This window comes from Ursus americanus, chromosome 5 (assembly GCF_024610735.1).
Source record: "Ursus americanus isolate L20-20 chromosome 5, mUrsAme1.1.p, whole genome shotgun sequence".
NCBI classification, from domain to species: domain Eukaryota; kingdom Metazoa; phylum Chordata; class Mammalia; order Carnivora; family Ursidae; genus Ursus; species Ursus americanus.
Genome location: NC_142131.1, coordinates 75,693,903 through 75,713,527, shown reverse-complemented (window position 1 = coordinate 75,713,527; position 19,625 = coordinate 75,693,903). Strand labels below are relative to the sequence as shown.

Genomic DNA, 19,625 nt, shown 5'->3' with positions numbered 1-19,625 from the left:
ACAGCAACAGAGTCGTGGGGCTTGATCTCCCCCGCTCTTCAGGCAAATGTGAAGTCCCCTAATAAACAGCTAACATCTACTGAGTTCATACTAGGCGCCAGGCATGGTTCTAAATTCCTTACTCCCGTTCTCTCATTCAGTCCTTAGGAATAGTGTACTTACGCCCACTTGAAAAACTGGGGCAGAGAGAGGCGATTCGGGGTATAAACCAAGATACTTTGCTTGCACAGTTGGTGCTTCCAAAAGGACTTTACTGTAGGTGAGGAATTTAATCATCCCCAGCAGCCCCCTTTCTACTTTATTTTTTTATTTTTTTTAAAGATTTTATTTATTTATTCGACAGAGAGACAGCCAGCGAGAGAGGGAACACAAGCAGGGGGAGTGGGAGAGGAAGAAGCAGGCTCACAGCAGAAGAGCCTGATGTGGGGCTCGATCCCACCGGGATCACGCCCTGAGCCAAAGGCACACGCCCAACCGCTGTGCCACCCAGGCGCCCCTCCCCTTTCTACTTTAAACCCAGCATATGCCCACCGGGGACCTTGTGCTAAACTCTGCCATTGCACTGCACTCTCGAACAGAACCTTAGCAAATGCAGCTTAGGTTTGGCTGATGACAAAGGCGAGGCTGACCCCCTGCAGAGACCAGTGGGGGGGGGGTCAGGCCAGTGATGGAAGCAGGGAGGTGGGACTGTGATCTGAAAGCACAAGCCCACCTCAAGCGGACAGGTGCCATTCAGTCCAGCTAAATGTTACATCAGAATGAAGCCCCACTGGGGCGCCTGGGTGGCTCAGTCGTTAAGCATCTGCCTTCGGCTCAGGTCATGATCCTGGGGTCCTGGGATCAAGCCCTGCATCAAGCCCCGCATCGGGCTCCCTGCTTGGAGGGAAGCCTGCCTCTCCCTCTCCCACTCCACCTGCTTGTGTTCCCTCTCTCGCTTGTCTCTGTCAAATAAAACCTTAAAAAAAAAAAAAAAAGAATGAAGCCCCACTAGCTTCAGATCTGATTTGTCTCAAGAAATCTGATTTCACATAAAAATCCTAATTAATTTTAAACAGTTGACAGCCACAGCCATGTTGATAATCAGCACCCTAGATACAACGGGATGAGAACGGCACATTTTTGGAGTTTTTCTCAAAAACTCAGAACTCCAGTCTAATCATGAGAAAAACAGCAGACAAATCCCAGTTGAGGCAAATTCTACAAAAAAAACAAAAACAAAAAAACCCCTGAACTGTACTCCTAAAAACTAAAGGTAATAAAAAGCAAGGAAAGTCTGAGGAACTGTCACAGCCAAGAAGGGGCTAAATGTAATGTCGTGTCCTGGATGGGATCCTGGAACCAAAAAAAGGGCGAGGCAATGGAAAAATCTGCATATGGTATGGACTTGAGTGAAAAATAATGCATCGATACTGTTTCATTAACAAATGTACCATACTAACACATGACAGTGGGGGGGGGGACTTATCACAATTTTTCTGTAATTCCAAAGCTGTTCTAAAAAATCATTTTGTTTTTAATGTGGAAGAGGTCTAGGTGGCAATACGAGGTCAGACCACATCCTCGTGGCAGTTGGAGTAGTCCAAAAACTCGTCTCCCCACCCTTTCTCACACACTGCTGGATTAATTTTCCTCAAATTTATCTCCACGGGGTGCACCTGGGTGGCTCAGTCTGCCTTCCGCTCAGGTCTTGATCCCAGGGTCCTGGGATAGAGCCCTGCATCTGGCTCCCTGCTCAGCGGGGAGCCTGCTTCTCCTTCTGCTGCTCCCCCTGCTTGTGCTCCCTCTCAAATAAATAAAATCTTTAAAAAAAATTTTTATCTCCATGGGGTTTTTCTACTCAAAACCGTGTTGAACACTGGGTAACGTACAAATGTCTTCTTCTAACTCGAACTAACCTTAACAGCTTCCTCAAACCCCCTTCCTGAACTCCAGTGGAAACCATGCCCATTGACCTCCATTTGCCAATTCTTCCGACCCCCCAGCTCTGCCTTATCAGAATCCTTCCTGTCCCTCAAGGTCCTTGCTGAAATCCCGTGCTATTGGTTAAGACCACCGACATCCTCATCGCCACCAGCCCAGGGGTTTGTCCTTCTCAAACCTGCTGCGCTCTTCTGTTCTGTGTACATTACCTTCCAGAATAAGGCCCTTCCTTGCAGCACCATGACAATGCCGTCCACCTGCTCTAGAAACGCAGGGAGGGCCCTTGTGTCACAAGGGAGCGGACACATAGGAAAAGGGTGTAAATTTGAGCACCAAGCCCACAAGTCACTTGTTTTATGGTCTTGGGCAAACCCACGACCCCCTGCCGAGGGAAGGTGGAGAGAGGATAGAAGGACTAAAGTTCACAGGTGGATTTTCATCTTGGAATGTGAGGGGCTTTGCACAGTGGCAGAACTGACATCCCCCCAGCACTTCTGTGTACTGATACTACAGTAACTTTACACGGGACGAGAAGTCGATTTTTTTTTTTATTGGGAAACCAATGTAACAAACCTAGACTTATTGAAAATGAAATCAGTAACTAAGACTCTGCAGGCCCCATCCCCAACCAGCACCAAGGCCTCTGCTTGGCCGGACCCCAGTTCCTCAAGCCCCCGCAAAAGGACAACCAATATGAGAAGCTGAGGTCAACCTCAGGGCTACTTTCCCACACTGCAATCCCCTCCACCCACCCCCCCTCCGTTGACACACACATCCTGGATCAGCAGTCTGGGCCCAAGGAGGGTACAGTGAGGTTCCCAGGGTGGCAGGGAATCACAGCCACACCCCCACCTGCTCAAAACCCCACGTTAGCAAAGGAAGACAGAAAAAAAGACTGGCTTGCCCACCCGCTCCCCTCCCCCCAGCCACCCCAGACAACAGCCTCACGTCCCTGATCAGTAACACTGTGATTCTGAGGTGCCAGTGGGGCTCCCAGGGGCTTCACCAGCCCCTGGGTGATTACTGCAAAGGGCTCAGAGCCCAGGGGAGGGGGCAGGCATCACCCCACCACCTGCTCAGTATCAGCCAGCCAAGCCGCTGCCCTAAGCTTGTGCCTGGGGTGCCTGTAGCCCCTCTCCCCTCCAGATAGCCACGGCTCGGAACCAGTCCTCCTGCCAGAGAGAAATCAGTTCCAGGAGGCCCTTTCTCCCCCAGCCTGGGAGGAAGGATGGCCTGTGAGGCCTGGGATGGCTACACCAGCTTCTTCGCTTCAAAGAAGCTTTTGAGGTGTCGCATCTGCCAGACGCCGATGGCTACGAGGATGAGGGTCTGCAGAATGGACCACCACAGCACCCGCTGGTTGGTGCTCTCGCTGGTCTGCCGGAAGCGTTCCTCCCGCCACTGTGGGAGGAGAGAAGGGAAGAGGAGCTGAAGTTTGCTGGGCACCACCGGGCGCCACTTTAACTGCTGGATTCCCTTCCCAGAGGGAGAGCCAGGGCCAACCAGCTCTGCTCGGGTTCCAGTCAAGTACCTGCAAAGAGCCTAAGAGACACCCACCTGGGGACCGCGTTCATCCTCCCCAGCCAGAGACCCTCAGGGAACCCATCATTTAAGTCTGTCTGCTCCTCTGTCAGGGACAGCCCTCCCCTGGTCCTATCCTGGAGCCTGGAGTGAGTTAAGTAGCTGCAGTTTCACCCCATCAGACAGAGCTGTCCTCTAGCACTTAGGAGTGGACTTGCTCTCATCTTTCTGCCCAGGTCTCCCCAGCTGCTCCCTGAGGACTGTGGGCACAAGCTGCAAACTGGTGGCCCAGACGGTTAAGCATCTGCCTTTGGCTCAGGTCACGATCTCAGGGTTCTTGGGCTCGGGCCCGCGTTGGGCTCCCTGCTGGGTGGGAAGCCTGCTTCTCCTTCTCCCTCTGCCCCTCCCCGATTGTTTTTTCTCTCTCTCTCATTAAAAAAATATATACATATATTAAGAAAAAAATTAAAACCCGGGAAAAATTCACATAGCTTCTCTTAAAACCCAGGCCTCGCATATCTGTGAGGCTGACAGTTAACTTGAGGTCCCTGAGGCTTAGTTAGACATGCAACAGTCCTTATGGCCACACACTCATTCACGGTACCATCCTGGCTCCCCAGCACAACTGAGTTTGAAATAACTGGTCCTGGAAGCCCTGGAGCCACGGAAAGAACACCCAAGGTATTAGGGTCAATTTCCACTCTTGTCACTGTGCACGCGTCACTGTCACTATGATTTAGAGCAATGACAGCCTCTTAAGAGCCTGTCTCCTTGGTTACAAACGGGAATTAGCGGTACCCACCCCGCCTTTTAGACTTGCAGAGCAGCACAGACACGTCAGTCCCTTGGGTTTCATAATGAATCCGACCTGCACGCAGCTTCTGGCTAGGCCGGGGAAGACTGCTGGGGAGAAGCCCACCCAGAAGCTCTGGCCCGACATACCCGCTGATAGTTCTGCTCCTTCTGGATCTGCTCCACCTGCTCTACCAGCTGTCGCACTCGGAGCTGCAACTCACTCAGCTTGTCTTTGGCAGCAATTTCTGCATAGTCGTTGGCATGCTCCCCCACCTGGATGTCCAGGTGAACCCTCTGGGGACAGAGAAGGAAGGTAAGAAGCAATGAGGCAGCCCTGCTCCATCTTCCTGCCAGGGGCTGACAGCTGGTCCCCCACCCTCCTTCATTGGTGCATTTAGCCAACGCTGACTGAGGCCTCCTCAGTGTCTTGCCCTAGGGGGCTCTGGGAAAACAGGCAAGCATCAGGTTGGCTGACCCTTGGACCAAGGCATACACAAGGAGCTCAGCAATTGTGCCTGGATGTTCACTGGAAACCCAGAATTATTAGGAAACACAGAATCTGACATACTCATCTCACACCCAAAGCACCACCAAGTGGTCTCCAGTCCTAACCAGGGTCTAGAGCTTGAAAGCTACAAATCCCACGTAGCTCCACTCACCAGCATGCCTCCAGCAAAAAGGGAGAACTTGGTGGAATTGGAGTGAAGACAGATCTGGTGTTCGCCGGGGGTATGGGAGGTGAAAGTGAACCTGCCTTCAGAGCCATACTGCCGGGCCAGGATGACCTGCAGAGAAAAGCCTTCAGTGACTGTTGGGGGTGGGGATGGGGGATGGGGCTGGAAGGAAACCGGGCTTCAGGCTCTCAGTGCCTCAAAGCTGGCAAACAGAGCCCCAGGCACCTCAGCACACTAAAAGGTCCAGCTTGCCAAAAGCTTGTCTGAGAACTTTCTGGGGCGCGGATGAAGCATCTGAGATGGAGCAGACATGTGACTGCTCTTGGGAAGGGCTCTTTATTCAGAGCTCCTGCCATTTCCGCTCTCTTTTGGTGTGGGTTTTCTTTTTCTTTACTTTTTTTTTTTTTTTTTAACGAATGGCGACAACTAAAGATTCTTTTTATTCTTTTGCTTTAATATCCTTATTTGTCGAAATTAAAAGCTGCTCATTCGTTTTGGAAAGCACCCCGTTCTGTGAACTCCTGAAGTCTAGATGTCACGGCATTAGAGTTAACAAAATTCTTTGATGGCCAGCACCACAGTTAACCCACCAATCACGCCTACAACACAGGTGAGTTTCCATCTCACAGGCCAGGAAAACGGCTCGGGCAGGGAAGGGGCTTGGCCGAGTCCTGCAGCAGTCGGGAAAGGAAGGCTTAAGCAGAGAGCAGCCGCTAGCACTGCAGCAGCCCAAGTTTGGCCTAGAGCGAAAATCCGGGATCTTCTCAGCAACAAACACCCAACTATGTTCAGCAGTCGAGCGGCTGCCGCGAGTAGGAGGGGAAGTACCGGCACCTGCCTGGTTTGGCGCTGGCGCTGGAGTGCAGAGCGAAGGGCTCGGCGGGGCTCAGGGGCCGGCTCACCTTGTCCTCTGGGTCCTTCACCTCCACGAACATGCCAAGCCCGGGGGTGGCCGGCTGGTACTCCTCCCGCTGCTTGTCATACAGCTGCGTCCGGTAGTTTCCTGGAGGGAAGTGGAGCGAACCCAGGTCAGAGGAGCGCGAGGTGGGGTTGGGTCGGCCCCCGCCAGGAAGCGGCGAGACCGGCTGCTCCCCGCTCTGGAAGAGCGGACTCTCCCGCACCCCCGCGCCCCAAGACGAAGGTCTTGTTCCAAACTCTCCCCTTCCACCCGTACCTATAACCATGGTCTCGTCCGGAATCTCCTCAATAAAGCACTTCTTTTCGGTCTCCCCGATGTGGAAGTAAAGCGCCCCTCCGCGGGCCGCAAAACACAGAAGCAGCACGAGGGCCCGAATCACCCTGCACAGTCCCGCGCCGGGCCCAGGCCCGACGACCCTCACGTCCTGCTCCGCAGCCATCTTGCCCCACCTGCCGGCGCAACCGCAGCCGGCGGCGCCACGTAGCCCTGCCGCCGCCGCCGCCGCGGGGCCTGCCGGGACAGCGAGTTCGACCGGCTGGACTACAAGTCCCGAGATGCCCTGCGGCCACGGCTAGGCAGTAGCTGATTGGAGAGCCGCTTCTGCCTGCAACCTTATTGCGCGGTCAGAATTGAAACCTTCTTTCCGTTGATCGTGGTGGCGGTCCGGCGACTACTAGTGTTTATCAACTTTTTACAGATGCTGCAAGTAATGCGGTTTGTGGTCGCAGAATGAATTATGAGCAGATACAGGACTGAAACCGAGGATCCCTGACTTGACATCTCGGAGTCCCACACTCTGAGCTTGCTTCTGTTTTTAAAAAGTGATCTTTGAAAGAGGGACATCAACAATGCACCAACTTATTTTCGAAAAAAAAAAAAAAAAGCCTAGGAGACTCCTTTTACCACTTCTTTGCCACTTCCAAATTCATCCACTCCTAGACTTGGTCTGATCTGGTCTGTAGGATCCCGGGTAGCCCCCCCACCCCCCCCACCCCCCCGTCCTCGCGTCAGCACCAAACATCATCCACGCGGGCTTTGCAGCAGAGCTCGGCCGTGGTGGCTTTCCTCTGGAACGCGGTTCGGTGCCCCAGTGGTCCTCAGGTGAGTGAGTATTGGTGGGGGCCTTGGGGGCAGAGTTGCCCCGTTTTGGAGGGTTCTGCGCTGAATGTGAGATCAACAGAGGTCTGGGTGAGTCCTTCCTGGATTTTACAAATTCCGGTGTATTTTGGCAGCTATTTGGAGTTAGCAGTTTCTGATTGGGCCGCCTCAAGGTTTCATAGAAGTTGGAGGTTTTCTCTCTAATTTGGGTTCTCTTTGTTGTTTCATTTGGTCTTGAGGAGGGAAGTTTAATGAGGATGTGCTGACATTTCCCCTTCATTGGAAGTCTTTAACTCATTTTCTTTCTTAAGTCTGACTTAATCAGTTTATTGCTTATATCAACAATTATAGCAAAAAAGTAGCTATAACATACAATGTGTACAGACATAATTTGTTTGATATCAACCACAGAAACGGGTGAGAACAGAGCTGTAACAATATAACATAATCTTCGTTCATACCTTATTTTTTTTTTACCATTCCTGTGATGAAAGTGGTTAACATTTCTATCCCCTAATCATTTGCTCTTACATATTTTGCTGCAATAAAAATTTGTGTTCGTTTTCTAAAAAAGCATTACTGTAGGGCATAGTTTTTTTGATAAAATTGCCCTTTCAAACTTCGTACCAATTTACATTCTCACCAGCAGTGCGTTCTGGTACTCACTTCCCCACACCCTGGTCAAATCTTCTCAACCTTTTTAATCTTGCAAAATAAGTGAATGAAAAGTTGTGTTTCATTATCCTCTTAATTAAAAAAAAAGATTTTATTTATTTATTTGATAGAGAAAGAGAGCACAAGTAGGGGGAGCAGCAGGCAGAGGGAGAGGGAGAAGCAGGTTCCCTGCTGATCCGGGAGCCCAAACCCTGGGCTTGGCTGGATCCCAGGATCCTGGGATCATGACATGAGCCGAAGGCAGCCTCTTAACCGACTGAGCCACCTAGGCGCCCCTATACTCTTAATTTTTATTTCCTTGGGTACTGAGCATTTTTTTTGTTGGTCATTCGTTTTCTTCCGTGAATTACTGCTTGTGTGTTTCTTAGGGCTATTATAACTACATGCTATTAGTGCTGATGTCACCACCATTCGGAATTAACAAATGATTACAGAATTGATAAATGATAACATTTTATAATAAAAGTTTCTATTACTTTTAAAATTAAACTTTTTATGTTGAGATAATTATATATTCACATGCAGTTGTAAGAAACAATCCAGAGAGATCCAGTCTACCCATTACCCAGTTTCCCCCATGGTAACATCTTGTCCAAGTATAACGCAGTATCACAATCAGGATATTGACATTGATACAGTGAAGACACAGAACATTTCCATCACCACAGGGATCCCTCATGTTGTGTATTCAAGCCACACCCACTTCCCTGTTACTTCACCCTCACCTTAACCTCAGGCAACAAGTAATCTGTGTTCTCCATTTCTGTAATTTTCTCATTTCAGGAGTGTTATATAAATGGAATCACACAGTATGTAACCTTTTGAGATTGGCTTTTTTCACTCAGTTAATTATCTGGAGACTTAATCAGTTTATTGCTTATATCAACAATTATAGCAAAAAAGTAGCTATAACATACAATGTGTACAGACATAATTTGTTTGATATCAACCACAGAAATGGGTGAGAACAGAGATGTTAAAGGAGCAGAGGTTTTTTCTGTTATTGAAGGTAAACTGGTATAAATTCAAATTAGAATGTTTTAACTTTAGGATGTTAAATATCATTCACATGGTAACCACAAAGAAAATAGCTGTAAAATATACACAAAAGGAAATGGGAAAGGAATTTAAATGTTTCACAACTTAAAAATTAACTAAATGCAAAAGAAGATAGTAAATGCAGGAACAGAGGAACAACAACAACAAAAAAATCCTATAAGGAAATCGAAAACAAAGAGCAAAATGACAGAGGTTAAGTCTCTCCTTATCAGTAATTAATTAATATTTTTTAAAGAAAGCACACATGAGAGTGGGGGGGAGGGGCAGAGTGAGAAGGAGAGAGATCTTAAGCAGGCTCCCGAAGTGGGGCTCTATCTCAGGACTCTGCGATCATGACCTGAGCTGAAATCAAGAGTCAGTCGCTCCACCAACTGAGCCACCTAGGTGTCCCTCAGTTATTACTTTAAATGGTTAAGCTCTCCAATCAAAAGACAAAGATTGGCAAAATGGGTAAAAACCATGACCCAACTATATGCTACTTACAGGAGACTTGTTCGGATCCAGAGACACAGACAGGTTTGAAAGTGAATGGAAAAGGCTATTCCACACAAACAGTAACCAGAAGAGAGCAGGGAGACTATACTGCTCTCAGACAAGGTAGACTTGAAATCAGAAAAGGTTACAAGAGACAAAGTACATTATATATCAATAAAAGCTTCCATACAGCAAAAAGGCATAACAATTATAAACACTGACATACCTAATAACAGACCATCAAAATACATGAAGTAAAAATTGACAGAATTGAAGGGAGAAATAGATAGTTCTATGATAAGAGTTGAAGACTTCAATACCCTACTCTCAGTAAGGGAAAGGACAACGAGACAAAAGGTAAGTAATGAAATGGAAACCTTGAGCACGTGAATAAGACAACTAGATTTAACAGACATACAACACATTTTACCCAACAACAACAGAATACACATTCTTCTGAAGTGCATTTGGGACACTTTCCAGGGTAGATGAAATATTAGGAATATATTGAAACAAATTAAGTCCATAGATTTTATTTTTTAAAAGATCCTTTTTATTTATTTGAGAGAGAGAGAGATAGAGCATGAGCAGGGCAGAGGGAAAGGGAGAAGCAGACTCCCCGCTGAGTGGGGAGCCATCTGTGGGGCTCAATCCCAGGACCCTGGGATTGTGACCTGAGCCAAGGGCAGATGCTTAACCGACTGAGCCACCCAGGCACCCCTAAGTCAATAGATTTTAAAAGATAGATATCATACAAATTAACTTCTCTGACCACAATGGGATGAGGTTAGAAATAAATTACAGAAGGATAACTGGAAAAATTTAAATCTGTGGAAATTAGATAAGACTTAAAGAAACAGACTTCCAAAAAATGGTGATTAGAGCTATTCATTTATTAAATACTATGAGTTAAGCACATATTTTTTTTCTAAGTCCTATGCTCAGTGTTAGAAATATGTTGGTGATCCAAAAATAGACACACTCTGTGGCCCTTTGGAGCTTACAATTTAACAATATTGTAATTACATATTTCTATTTTTTCTCTTTAAGCAACATCCTCTTTTTTTTTTTTTTAAGATTTTACTTATTTATTTGGGAGAGAGAGAATTAACTGGGGGGAGGGACAGAGGGAGCAGGCTCCTCACTGAGCAGGGAGCCCAAGGAGCAGGGCTTGATCCTAGGACCCTGGGATGATGAACTGAGCGGAAGGTAGATGCTTAACCAACTGAGCCACCTGTGCGCCCCTAATTAACACCCTCTTAAGCAACCAATCAATCAAGAAGAAATCACAAGGGATTTCTGAGAAAAATCCTTCGAGATGAATGATAACAAAATCACAAACTCACCAAAACATATGGGACACAGAGAAAGCAGTGCTAAAAAGGAAATTTAGAGGGGCGCCTGGGTAGCGCAGTCGTTAAAGCGTCTGCCTTCGGCTCAGGGCGTGATCCCGGCGTACCGGGATCGAGTCCCACATCGGGCTCCTCTGCTATGAGCCTGCTTCTTCCTCTCCCACTCCCCCTGCTGTGTTCCCTCTCTCGCTGGCTGTCTCTCTGTCACATAAATAAATAAAATCTTTAAAAAAAAAAAAAAAGGAAATTTAGAGCTATAAATGTGTACACTCATAAGCCAGAAATATCTCAAATCAACAACTTCACTTTACAACTTAACGAACTAGAAAAAGAAGACCTAAACCCTAAGTTAGTAGAATAATGGACCCTTACCTGTCTTGTTGGAAATCTCCCCTACTAGGCATTGGACGCAGTCAAAGCAGTAGGTGGGCTTCATGTCCCAAACAGTTTTCCTAAGTCCACAGTCACAGCTCTGAGAACACTCAGAGATGGGAATCTGAGCAGTACTAGGAAAAGAGAAGTCATAAGGGATTAAATAATAGAGGGAATGTAGAGGAAGCAGCAGGAGGAGAATTTGAATATGAGTATATATATATATATGTTGTGCGTCTGTGAGAGAGAGAGAGAGAGATTTGGGGCACAGGTATTGAATTTATTCCTGATACATGTTTGGGGCAATGGAAATTGGAAAGAACATCAGTCAGTGTTGATGGTAATTGAACTTACTTTACTTTGATTCCTTTCACCTGTCCTTAGGGCAGAAGCTTCTCCAGAAGGACACCAGAACCTCAGGAGGTGAATACCAGCACTGCCTCTCTCCAGACCCAGGGAGCAGTTCTGGGATTCCCTTCCTCCTCCAGGGGTGGTTGGGCCCATTGAACTGACAAGCATTCACATAGTTGGGTCCTGAGGCTAAGGGTGATTGACACAGACCTCTGAGGGGCAGAGAGCTCTGCGGCTGAACCAGCAGCAAGAGTACTGAGTGTCACCTGCAGCAGCACTAGGGGGAGGAAGACCTGTGGACCAGGGAAGGGAATGGACATGTCCAAGGTCACGCAATCAACTAATGGCAGAGCCAGTCCAGAATCCTGGATCCTGGTTCAGGATAGGGATGGGGAGGGATGGAGACCAGGAACCAGCTTGAGTTGTTTGAATTTGCTCTTCAAAGCCTGAATCATAGCTGGGGATTTGCCAAACGGGGTACAGCAATATTCTGGCAGCTGCAGGAGTGGAAACCCAATGTCCTATCTTGCTCTTAACTTGGGCTACCCGACCTGGGCCCCAACCTGCTCCACCCCAATCCAAGAGAAGGTAGGGCAGTGACCCACCTCCTGGCCTGTTCCCCTTCCTTAGCTTGTAAAGCCCTAGTAGAGGTGGGAAGATAATGATGCCATGGTCCTTTGGAGACCCAGTGGCGCAAACTCCGGTTGGGGGCATGTATTAACTATATTTTCTATTTTCTGTATTCTTGGTGCTCTGGCATCTGGGGCTTCAATGACTAGGAGGTACTGTCCCTCTCAGGGTTAGCCAATTCCTAGATATAGCAAAGGAGTCTCCTGAAAGTGCACTTTTGTTAAAAAAAAAAACAAAAACTCATTCATTTTATTTAAAATGACAAAGTAGGGACGCCTGGGTGGCTCAGTCAGTTAAGCATCTGCCTTTGGCTCAGGGCGTGATCCTGGCGTTCTGGGATTGAGCCCCACATCAGGCTCCTCCGCTGGGAGCCTGCTTCTTCCTCTCCCACTCCCCCTGCTTGTGTTCCCTCTCTCGCTGGCTGTCTCTCTCTGTCAAATAAATAAATAAAATCTTTAAAATAAAATAAAATAAAGTGACAAAGTAATACATATTTATTGTAGAAAATTTAGAAAACAGAAATAAGCAATAATATGAAATTTTAAGACACTCTTAGTCTCATCACATTGAGATAGCCATGATTAACATTCTGGTGAATTTCCTTCAGATATTATTACAGTTTCCATAGATTTTTAATATAAATAAATGAGATCACACATTTATATAACCCCCCCCCCCCCGCAACTTTCTGGAGAGTGAACATCTCTCTGGTTTGGCTGAGTTTGCCATTTGTCAGTGTTTTATCATCTGGTAAATTCAGAAGGCACCTCTGTGTGGTCTACGAAGTGGTGAAGAGAGTGGAACTTTCACAGGCAAACCAACCAATCCAAAGTCCATACCCCAGGCACCATTCTTGTTGAACTCTCCTGTGCCAAGCCAACATCCTTGTGCCCTAAATCTACTCAGGGCCAGGTACCAGACAATTTGGGACAGTCCCTACAAGCCAGAGCCTGCCGAGATTATTCCAACTAGTCAATCCTAAGCCTGCTCACCTTGCTCCCCACACCCCCCCATTCCTTCCCATGAAACTACAATAAAGGCTTTTACCCATGCTTTCCTGTCACTCCCTCTACCTCCTGACTGACCCTGGTGCTGTCCCCTGTGGCCCTTGCATGGTGTGGTATACCCACTCATCTTGAGAACTATGGGCAATAAACTATCTTCCAATGGCAACCATCTCCTAATCTGTTGGCCTCATCATACTGGAATAAAACCTACATTTGAATACAGGAAAAGCAGAGACATGGGAGTGGCTATGGGATAGTGGGGAGGAAGGTGGGGACAGAGGAAGGGAAGGGGAAGTAAGTGTGCCACTGTCTGCATTTGCCATCTTCCTCCTCTTTGTTCCACTTTGGTCTCCCCATCACGTCCCTTCCCTCCCTTTTATCTGTTGTTTTTTTCTCATCAGGGGCAATGAATGACCTTTGAACTTTGAACCTGAAGAATGAGGCCTCCCATATGCAGGAACAATGGAAAGGCTTCCTTCCAGGGCAGGAGCAGTTACTGATTAGGGGGCTTGACAGAAAGGGTTGGCAACAGATGTTCTGAGAAATCAGCATCCCATGCCCCGGTTCATCTTTGTGACCTCAAGCATGAGGAGAAAGGATCTGCCCTTGAGGGGCAGCTGAACCCAGGAAGTGTCCTGGTGCCTCAGTCAAGTCTGTGCATTTCTTTAACTGTCCAGAAGAGATGTTTAGAAGACAGAGAACTTTGAGGGGACTGCAAGCATTTTACTGCGGGAAAATGTCACGGCATTTTGGCCGTAGTAGAGCTGAAACTTAGGTGGGCAGGTGTGTAGCGTTTGGCCACATTTCCACCAGAAGTGCTCTGAGTCTTGGGGTCAATGGTTTCCTCACTCTCAGGGACTGAGGCATAGCCCGGCCACTCTTCAGATTTGCCGCACATATGGGAACCCCCAAAGTGTTGGGGGGCAGGAGGACACAAGTCCTCTGTAAGGGTTCAGTCAGGCATAAACCTGTGGGACAGACTGCCCAAAGCCCCAGGAGGGATGGATTGGAGACCCAGTGAGGCTCCTGAGAAAACTCACCAGGAGTGTAAAGATCCTGTTAGAGGGACCACTGTAAGCCTAAGGAGGGTGGTGAAGCAGGTTCAGCAGAACGTTGTTTGTGATATCCCTGAATTCAGCACCACCACCCCCAAGTCTAGGTTCTGGAATAGAGAGCACAAGGAAGAGAACTCTCATAGGAATTCTCTTTGTAGAGATGGTCACAAGGAATAGAAGTTGTTTTTCTACCAGGTGGAACCTGTTTTACATCAGGTGTCCCTGATGCTGAATTTTTTAAAAAAGTTTTTTATTATGAATTCTATCAAATCTACCACTATATGAGTGGAAATTAAGTCTTTATGCAGTTTTATATGCTGTAATATTTCTTCAAATAAATCTCCCCTTAAAAAAAAAGCCTGTCCAAATCTGAGGTCTTGGGGGAACCACAGATGAGGCAAGCAGATGTAGCACCCCAGTGTCTTCTTTGAATTTCACAAATGGCACTCAGGTTCAGTGACTTTGGCAGCCATTGTGGAATGAGTTTTTGCCAAGTGGGAAGATCCCAGAAGGGTGGATTCACTGCTTTTATGTTCCTAGCCTTGTCATCGGTCAGAAATATGTTGTTTCTTCCTTCCTTCTTCCCTCCCTCCCTCTCTCCCTCCCTCCCTCCTTTCCTTCCTTCCTTCCTTCCTTCCTTCCTTCCTTCCTTCCTTCCTTCCTTCCTTCTCCTTCCTTCCTTCCTTCCTCCCTCCCTCCTCTCTCTTTCTTTCCCTATCCATCTATCTATCTGAGAGAGAGAGAGAGAGCACATGAGCGAGCGCACGTGCCTGAGTGCCTGAGGGGGGGCACAGGGAGAGGGAGAAGCAGACTCCCTGCTGAGTGCAGAACCCCCTCCCCCTGCCGACCCCCATGAGGCCCTATCCCAGGACCCTGAGACCAGGACCCCAGCCAAAGTCAGATGCTTAACCAACTGAGCCACCCAGGTGCCCCCAAGTTGTTCTATTTTTAACAAAACACTTTTGCTATTTGGACAGTCATGTTCCCCCTTCCTAATGTCTGGGTTCTGGGCCTTGACATCTCACTGGTGCACTATCTCCTTACATACATGTAGCTGCAAGCATTTTCCACTTTTGACCCTTTGGGAGATTCCTGTGGGTAGTCTGGCCAGTGGGCCACGCCCACGGCCATGCAAGAGTGGTATTCACAGTGTGGTGTGGGGGCTGGTACTGGTCTATGTTTGTTATAGGTCTGCAATGAGGTAAGTACAGAAACTGAGTAAGCGTTTAGGAATTTTTACAGAAATTTAATATTGATGTGATATCCAAGCACGTGATTAATTTCATAGGAGTATTGGCTTGTGGGGGGAAAAAGAGTATTGGCTTTTGAGGGATTGCAAATTTTATTAAAAACATAACAGAGCCGGGGCGCCTGGATGGCACAGCGGTTAAGCGTCTGCCTTCGGCTCAGGGCGTGATCCTGGCGTTATGGGATCGAGCCCCACATCAGGCTCCTCCGCTGTGAGCATGCTTCTTCCTCTCCCACTCCCCCTGCTTGTGTTCCCTCTCTCGCTGCCTGTCTCTCTGTCGAATAAATAAATAAAATCTTTAAAAACAAAACAAAACAAAACAAAACAAAACAAAAAAATCATAACAGAGCCAATGCTTTACTGCAGGTGGTGGTACTGGTCTAGAGAGTAGCTACGATTCAGCACCACGGACAGCACCTCAGCCTCCCAAGCCTAAATCCTGGGTTTTCTGCCTACGCTCCCAGCTCTGGCTAAATCCCCCCGTGAACAACTACCTCCTAAATCCAAAAGATGCTTTTTAGTTCTTGTCTTATTTGACTTTCTAAAGTATGACTTTTACTAACATTCTAATCTGTCATTTTTGTTTAATGATCATTCCCGGTTGAAGAAATAAAAAACACTCCCCTAGGATTGCCAACGAGCTACACCACTAAAATGAGGGGACCATTTCTGGTAACTAAAACATATTGTCAATATATATTTTTTAAAGATTTTATTTATTTATTTGACAGAGAGAGAGAGAGAGAGGGAGAGAAAGCACAAGCAGGGGAAGTGACAGGCAGAGGGAGAGGGAGAAGCAGGCTCCCCGCTGTGCAGGGAGCCTATGTGGGGCTTGATCCCAGGACCCTGGGATGATGACCTGAGCCAAAGGCAGACGCTTAACTGACAGAGCCGGGCGCCCCCATACTGTTAATCTTAAAATACTGTATTGATCATCATCATCATCACATAATGCTGAATAAATTGATGAGCATCTCTTATCACCAGGCACTAGGAGGCGGAAGACTTCATCCCATTACCTAGGTTGGGCTACAGCTTTCTACTGACATGTTTGGGTCTACACTGTTCTACCCAGGGCATTGTGAACTTTGGAATTCTCGAGATTTGCTTTTTCTGGGTCCCCATTTTGTCATGTTGGCTCCACCCTCCCATCCCTTTCAGTTGTGTACCCCTATCCTTTTCCAGTGGCTTGCTTGCCATCTACTTTTCCCTCCAGGATCACCCGCAACCTCTTCCTGATCCCTAGTGCAGAGAAAAGTACACTGGATGAAGGGCTCCCCTGTTCAAACGGGCTGGGCACCTCCTGTGCCCTCACATTCAGCCCAATTACCTCCTCTGTCCATGTTCCTATAACTTTTCTCCCCCCAGTCCCTTAACTGGCCTACTGGCTGCTAGGCAACTCTACGTCTCCCTGCCTCAATTGCTCTTGTTCTCCGTTGCTCAGGGAGATTTTAACCATCCTTCAAGGCTTGAGTCAAATCTACCCCTTTCATGAAAACCGCGACATTTCCCCCTCCCTTTCCTGAGTAACTGCTTCAGACTCTAAACCCCACGGGGCTTCTCATTCCGTCTCGCCATGTCACCTCCTTCCCCCAATCAATTCTAAGCTCTCCGAGGTTCAAGTCCAGGTAATAAACTTCCCATTATCCCCATCCTTTCCTCACACATCTGGGGTGGCTGCCCTGCAAGTTGCAGAGGGCAAGTCCCCTCCCCTCTCTAAGGCTGTTACCCCAATCAGCGATGGGCTAACAGCACCTACGCCTCCCTGAATTCCTGTGCAGAGTAAGAGATGCGGGGCGGCGGAAAGAGCTCTAGAACCTGGCGCGGGTTGGGTGGTGCCTCGAGTGGCCCCTCCGCAGCGTGGGTTGGCGAGAACGCGCCGGGGGCGGGGCCGCGCGGGGGCTCCCGGGAGTTGTAGTCCGCGCTCGCGTTCGCAGTCTCCGCAGGCTCGGCGCGGAGACCGGTGGACCCGCCTGGGAAGGTGGCGGGGGCCTGCGGGGCTCGAGGAGCTGGGCCCGGGGCTGGCCCCGGGCGGGGATGGGGCAGAGCGCGAGCAACTGGTATGGCCCTGCCGCTGCTGCTGGGGCAGCTGTTGGCGCTCATGGCCCACGGGGGCGCGTTCTACCTCGAGGTCCGCGAGCTGGAGGAGAAGTGCTTCATCCAGGAGATCCCCGATGGTACCGTGGTCATAGGTGCGCGTGCCGGCCACTCCCGGCCTTGCCCTCCCTGCACCCAGAGTCTAGAGAGGGGTGGGGAATGGGGCGCCGTGGCAGCAGCTCAGGCCCGCACCTTCCCTCCCCTGCGGGGGGTGGGCTGGGGAGGAAGGGTGGACAGCAGTCTGGCCAAGGCATCCTCTCTCTTGCCTGTGCGGGGGCCAGGGGCGCGGAGGAGGCAAGTCTGATCTAGACTCGAATGATGGCAGGGAAGTGGTGGTGCTGGAGAGGGGAGGAGAGGCGGAGGGCGGTGGTCGGGCTCCTCAGACTCGAGATCTTCCCGACCCCCCCCCCCCCCCCGCCCATTACTCGGTCATGGGGATGGACGGGAATGCACCTCCCTTTGCCTCTCCATTAGGTAACTACAAGACGGAGCTATACGACCCTGCTATGGAAAAGTACCAGCCCTCCCCGCAGTGGATCAATCTGTTCGTGTTTGTGAAGGACCCCGAGAACAAGGTGAGGCGGGCCTTTACCCCTTGCGCACCCGCCCCCCCCCCCCCCCCCCCCCCCGCCACAGCATCCATGCATAGCCCTCTCTGGTCCTTCATTTCTCGCAGAAGGATCTGTCTCCTCACAGGCATGCTAGCTCAAAGAGGCCCGCGGTCTTTGCAATTTTGTATTCTGTATTAACAATGCTGGCATCTGAGACTTTCCAGCCAAACTGATGCCATGTCCTGCACACCCAGCCCTCTGGCCTGTGGGGGTCTGCACCTGGGATACCCCCAGAATTCTCCTGGAAGCAGCTACACGGCTAACTTCTCTGTGCTCACTGGAGGCTGCTTCCTCTAGAACCTCCTGGCCCGGCAGTACGGCCCTCAGGGCAGCTTCACCTTCACCTCCCAGTCTCCAGGAGAGCACCAGATCTGCCTCCACCTTGAGTCCATCCGGTTCGCCCTCTTCTATGATGGCAAGCTGGTGAGTGTGGCAGGCGGGAGGCCCACCGTCCCCGGGGGTCAATTTCTCAGCCTCTAGAGTAAGAAGGGTGCGGTGGCTGGTGCCTATTGAGTAGGGCTGGGACTTTACCTGAAGTTAAGCATCTCAAGAACCCCTCCTGAGGATGAAAGGGGACCTTGGGAGGGAGTCACTCTGACTTAAAACTCTCCCTTGGCTCCCAGCCATCCCTAGGATAAAGACCAAGCTTCGTAACATGAAGTTCAGAGCTCTTCTGCATCTGAGCGCTTCAGGGCTCTCCATTGTCACCTCCCCATACAGAACTTCTAGTAAACTGCCTGGCTGAGAGTCACACCTCTATTTCTCTGCACATGTTGTCCCATTGTGTTCTGAATATAGAACTCCACACAAGCAGGGTCCTGATCTGGTGTTTTGACCTCCCCCCGCCCAGGCAGGGCCAGTCACCAAGTCGGTGTGCGAGGAACGGAATTGCTAGTGGCAGGCCCAGACGGGGATGTAGAAGCTAGATTTCTGGCGGGTTCATGGAGCTAAGCTCCCGGACCCTCATCCCAAGTTCTCCCCTGTTCCAGGCCATTCACTTGGACATGCAGTTGGGTGAGCACACCAACGATTATGCGGAATTTGCGGCCAAGGACAAGCTGACGCAGCTGCATCTGCGTCTACAGCAGCTTGTGGAGCAGGTGGAATTGATCCAGAAGGAGCAGGAGTACCAGAGGGTGAGGGGCTGGGTTGGCACAGCTGGGACAGGGGATGTGTGACCTCCTGGGAAGTGGCTCTTCCAGCTCTTCCCCTGTTGGGGGTGAAATTCAGTTCTCAACGGGCGGGCATCTTCTCCCTTCTCTCCTTCCACAGTGGCGGGAGGAGCGCTTCCGGCAGACCAGCGAGAGCACCAACCAGCGGGTGCTGTGGTGGTCCATTCTGCAGACCCTCATCCTGGTGGCCACAGGTGTCTGGCAGATGCAGCACCTCAAGAGTTTCTTTAAAGCCAAGAAGCTGGTGTAGGGGGGCCCCAGAGACCTAGCCCCAACTCATTCCCCTTCTGTTAACTGATGGAAAGTGGCCTGGCCTGGTCTATCTCCTGGCTCCCAATCCCCCAACCCTGGGCGGGGGGGGGGGGGGTGGAGGACAGAGGGCCTCTTTGAACTGGCTTCTCAGCCAGCCCTTGGGAGAGGATGGGTTTCCCACTAGACGTTTGGTCGGGGAGCTGCAGGATTCTCTGTGGCTCTACGCTGCTGAGGAGGAAGGTGAGGGTGCCCCCACCCCCCTGGCTAAACCAGATGGAGGAACTGCCCCAAGATGGAGAATTAAGAGTGAATATAAACTGCAGACTTTCTGACCTAAACGTT

At 49.5% G+C, this 19,625-nt stretch overlaps 2 protein-coding genes across 3 annotated transcripts; one reads left to right on the top strand and one right to left on the bottom strand.

The window, feature by feature from the left end:
• Positions 1 to 2,455: 2,455 nt before the first annotated feature.
• Positions 2,456 to 6,305, bottom strand: LOC123790463 (transmembrane emp24 domain-containing protein 9). The gene is made up of 5 exons (XM_045794913.2): positions 6,085 to 6,305; positions 5,813 to 5,913; positions 4,896 to 5,021; positions 4,384 to 4,530; positions 2,456 to 3,321 (listed from the first exon to the last, which is right to left on the bottom strand). The coding sequence occupies exons 1-5, from the start codon at positions 6,266 to 6,268 to the stop codon at positions 3,172 to 3,174; spliced, it is 708 nt and encodes a 235-aa protein (XP_045650869.1). The 5' UTR covers positions 6,269 to 6,305; the 3' UTR covers positions 2,456 to 3,171.
• A 174-nt stretch (positions 6,306 to 6,479) lies between these two features.
• Positions 6,480 to 19,625, top strand: LOC123790461 (transmembrane emp24 domain-containing protein 9-like). Of its 2 annotated transcripts, none has more exons than XM_045794912.2 (5): positions 6,480 to 6,930; positions 17,723 to 17,823; positions 18,157 to 18,282; positions 18,849 to 18,995; positions 19,132 to 19,625. In XM_045794912.2, exons 2-5 carry the CDS (start codon positions 17,755 to 17,757, stop codon positions 19,279 to 19,281), a joined length of 492 nt encoding a protein of 163 aa, XP_045650868.1. In that variant the 5' UTR covers positions 6,480 to 6,930; positions 17,723 to 17,754; the 3' UTR covers positions 19,282 to 19,625. The 2 variants fall into 2 exon arrangements, with proteins under 2 accessions (XP_045650868.1, XP_045650867.1); XM_045794911.2 differs by lacking the exon at positions 6,480 to 6,930 and adding an exon at positions 17,088 to 17,343.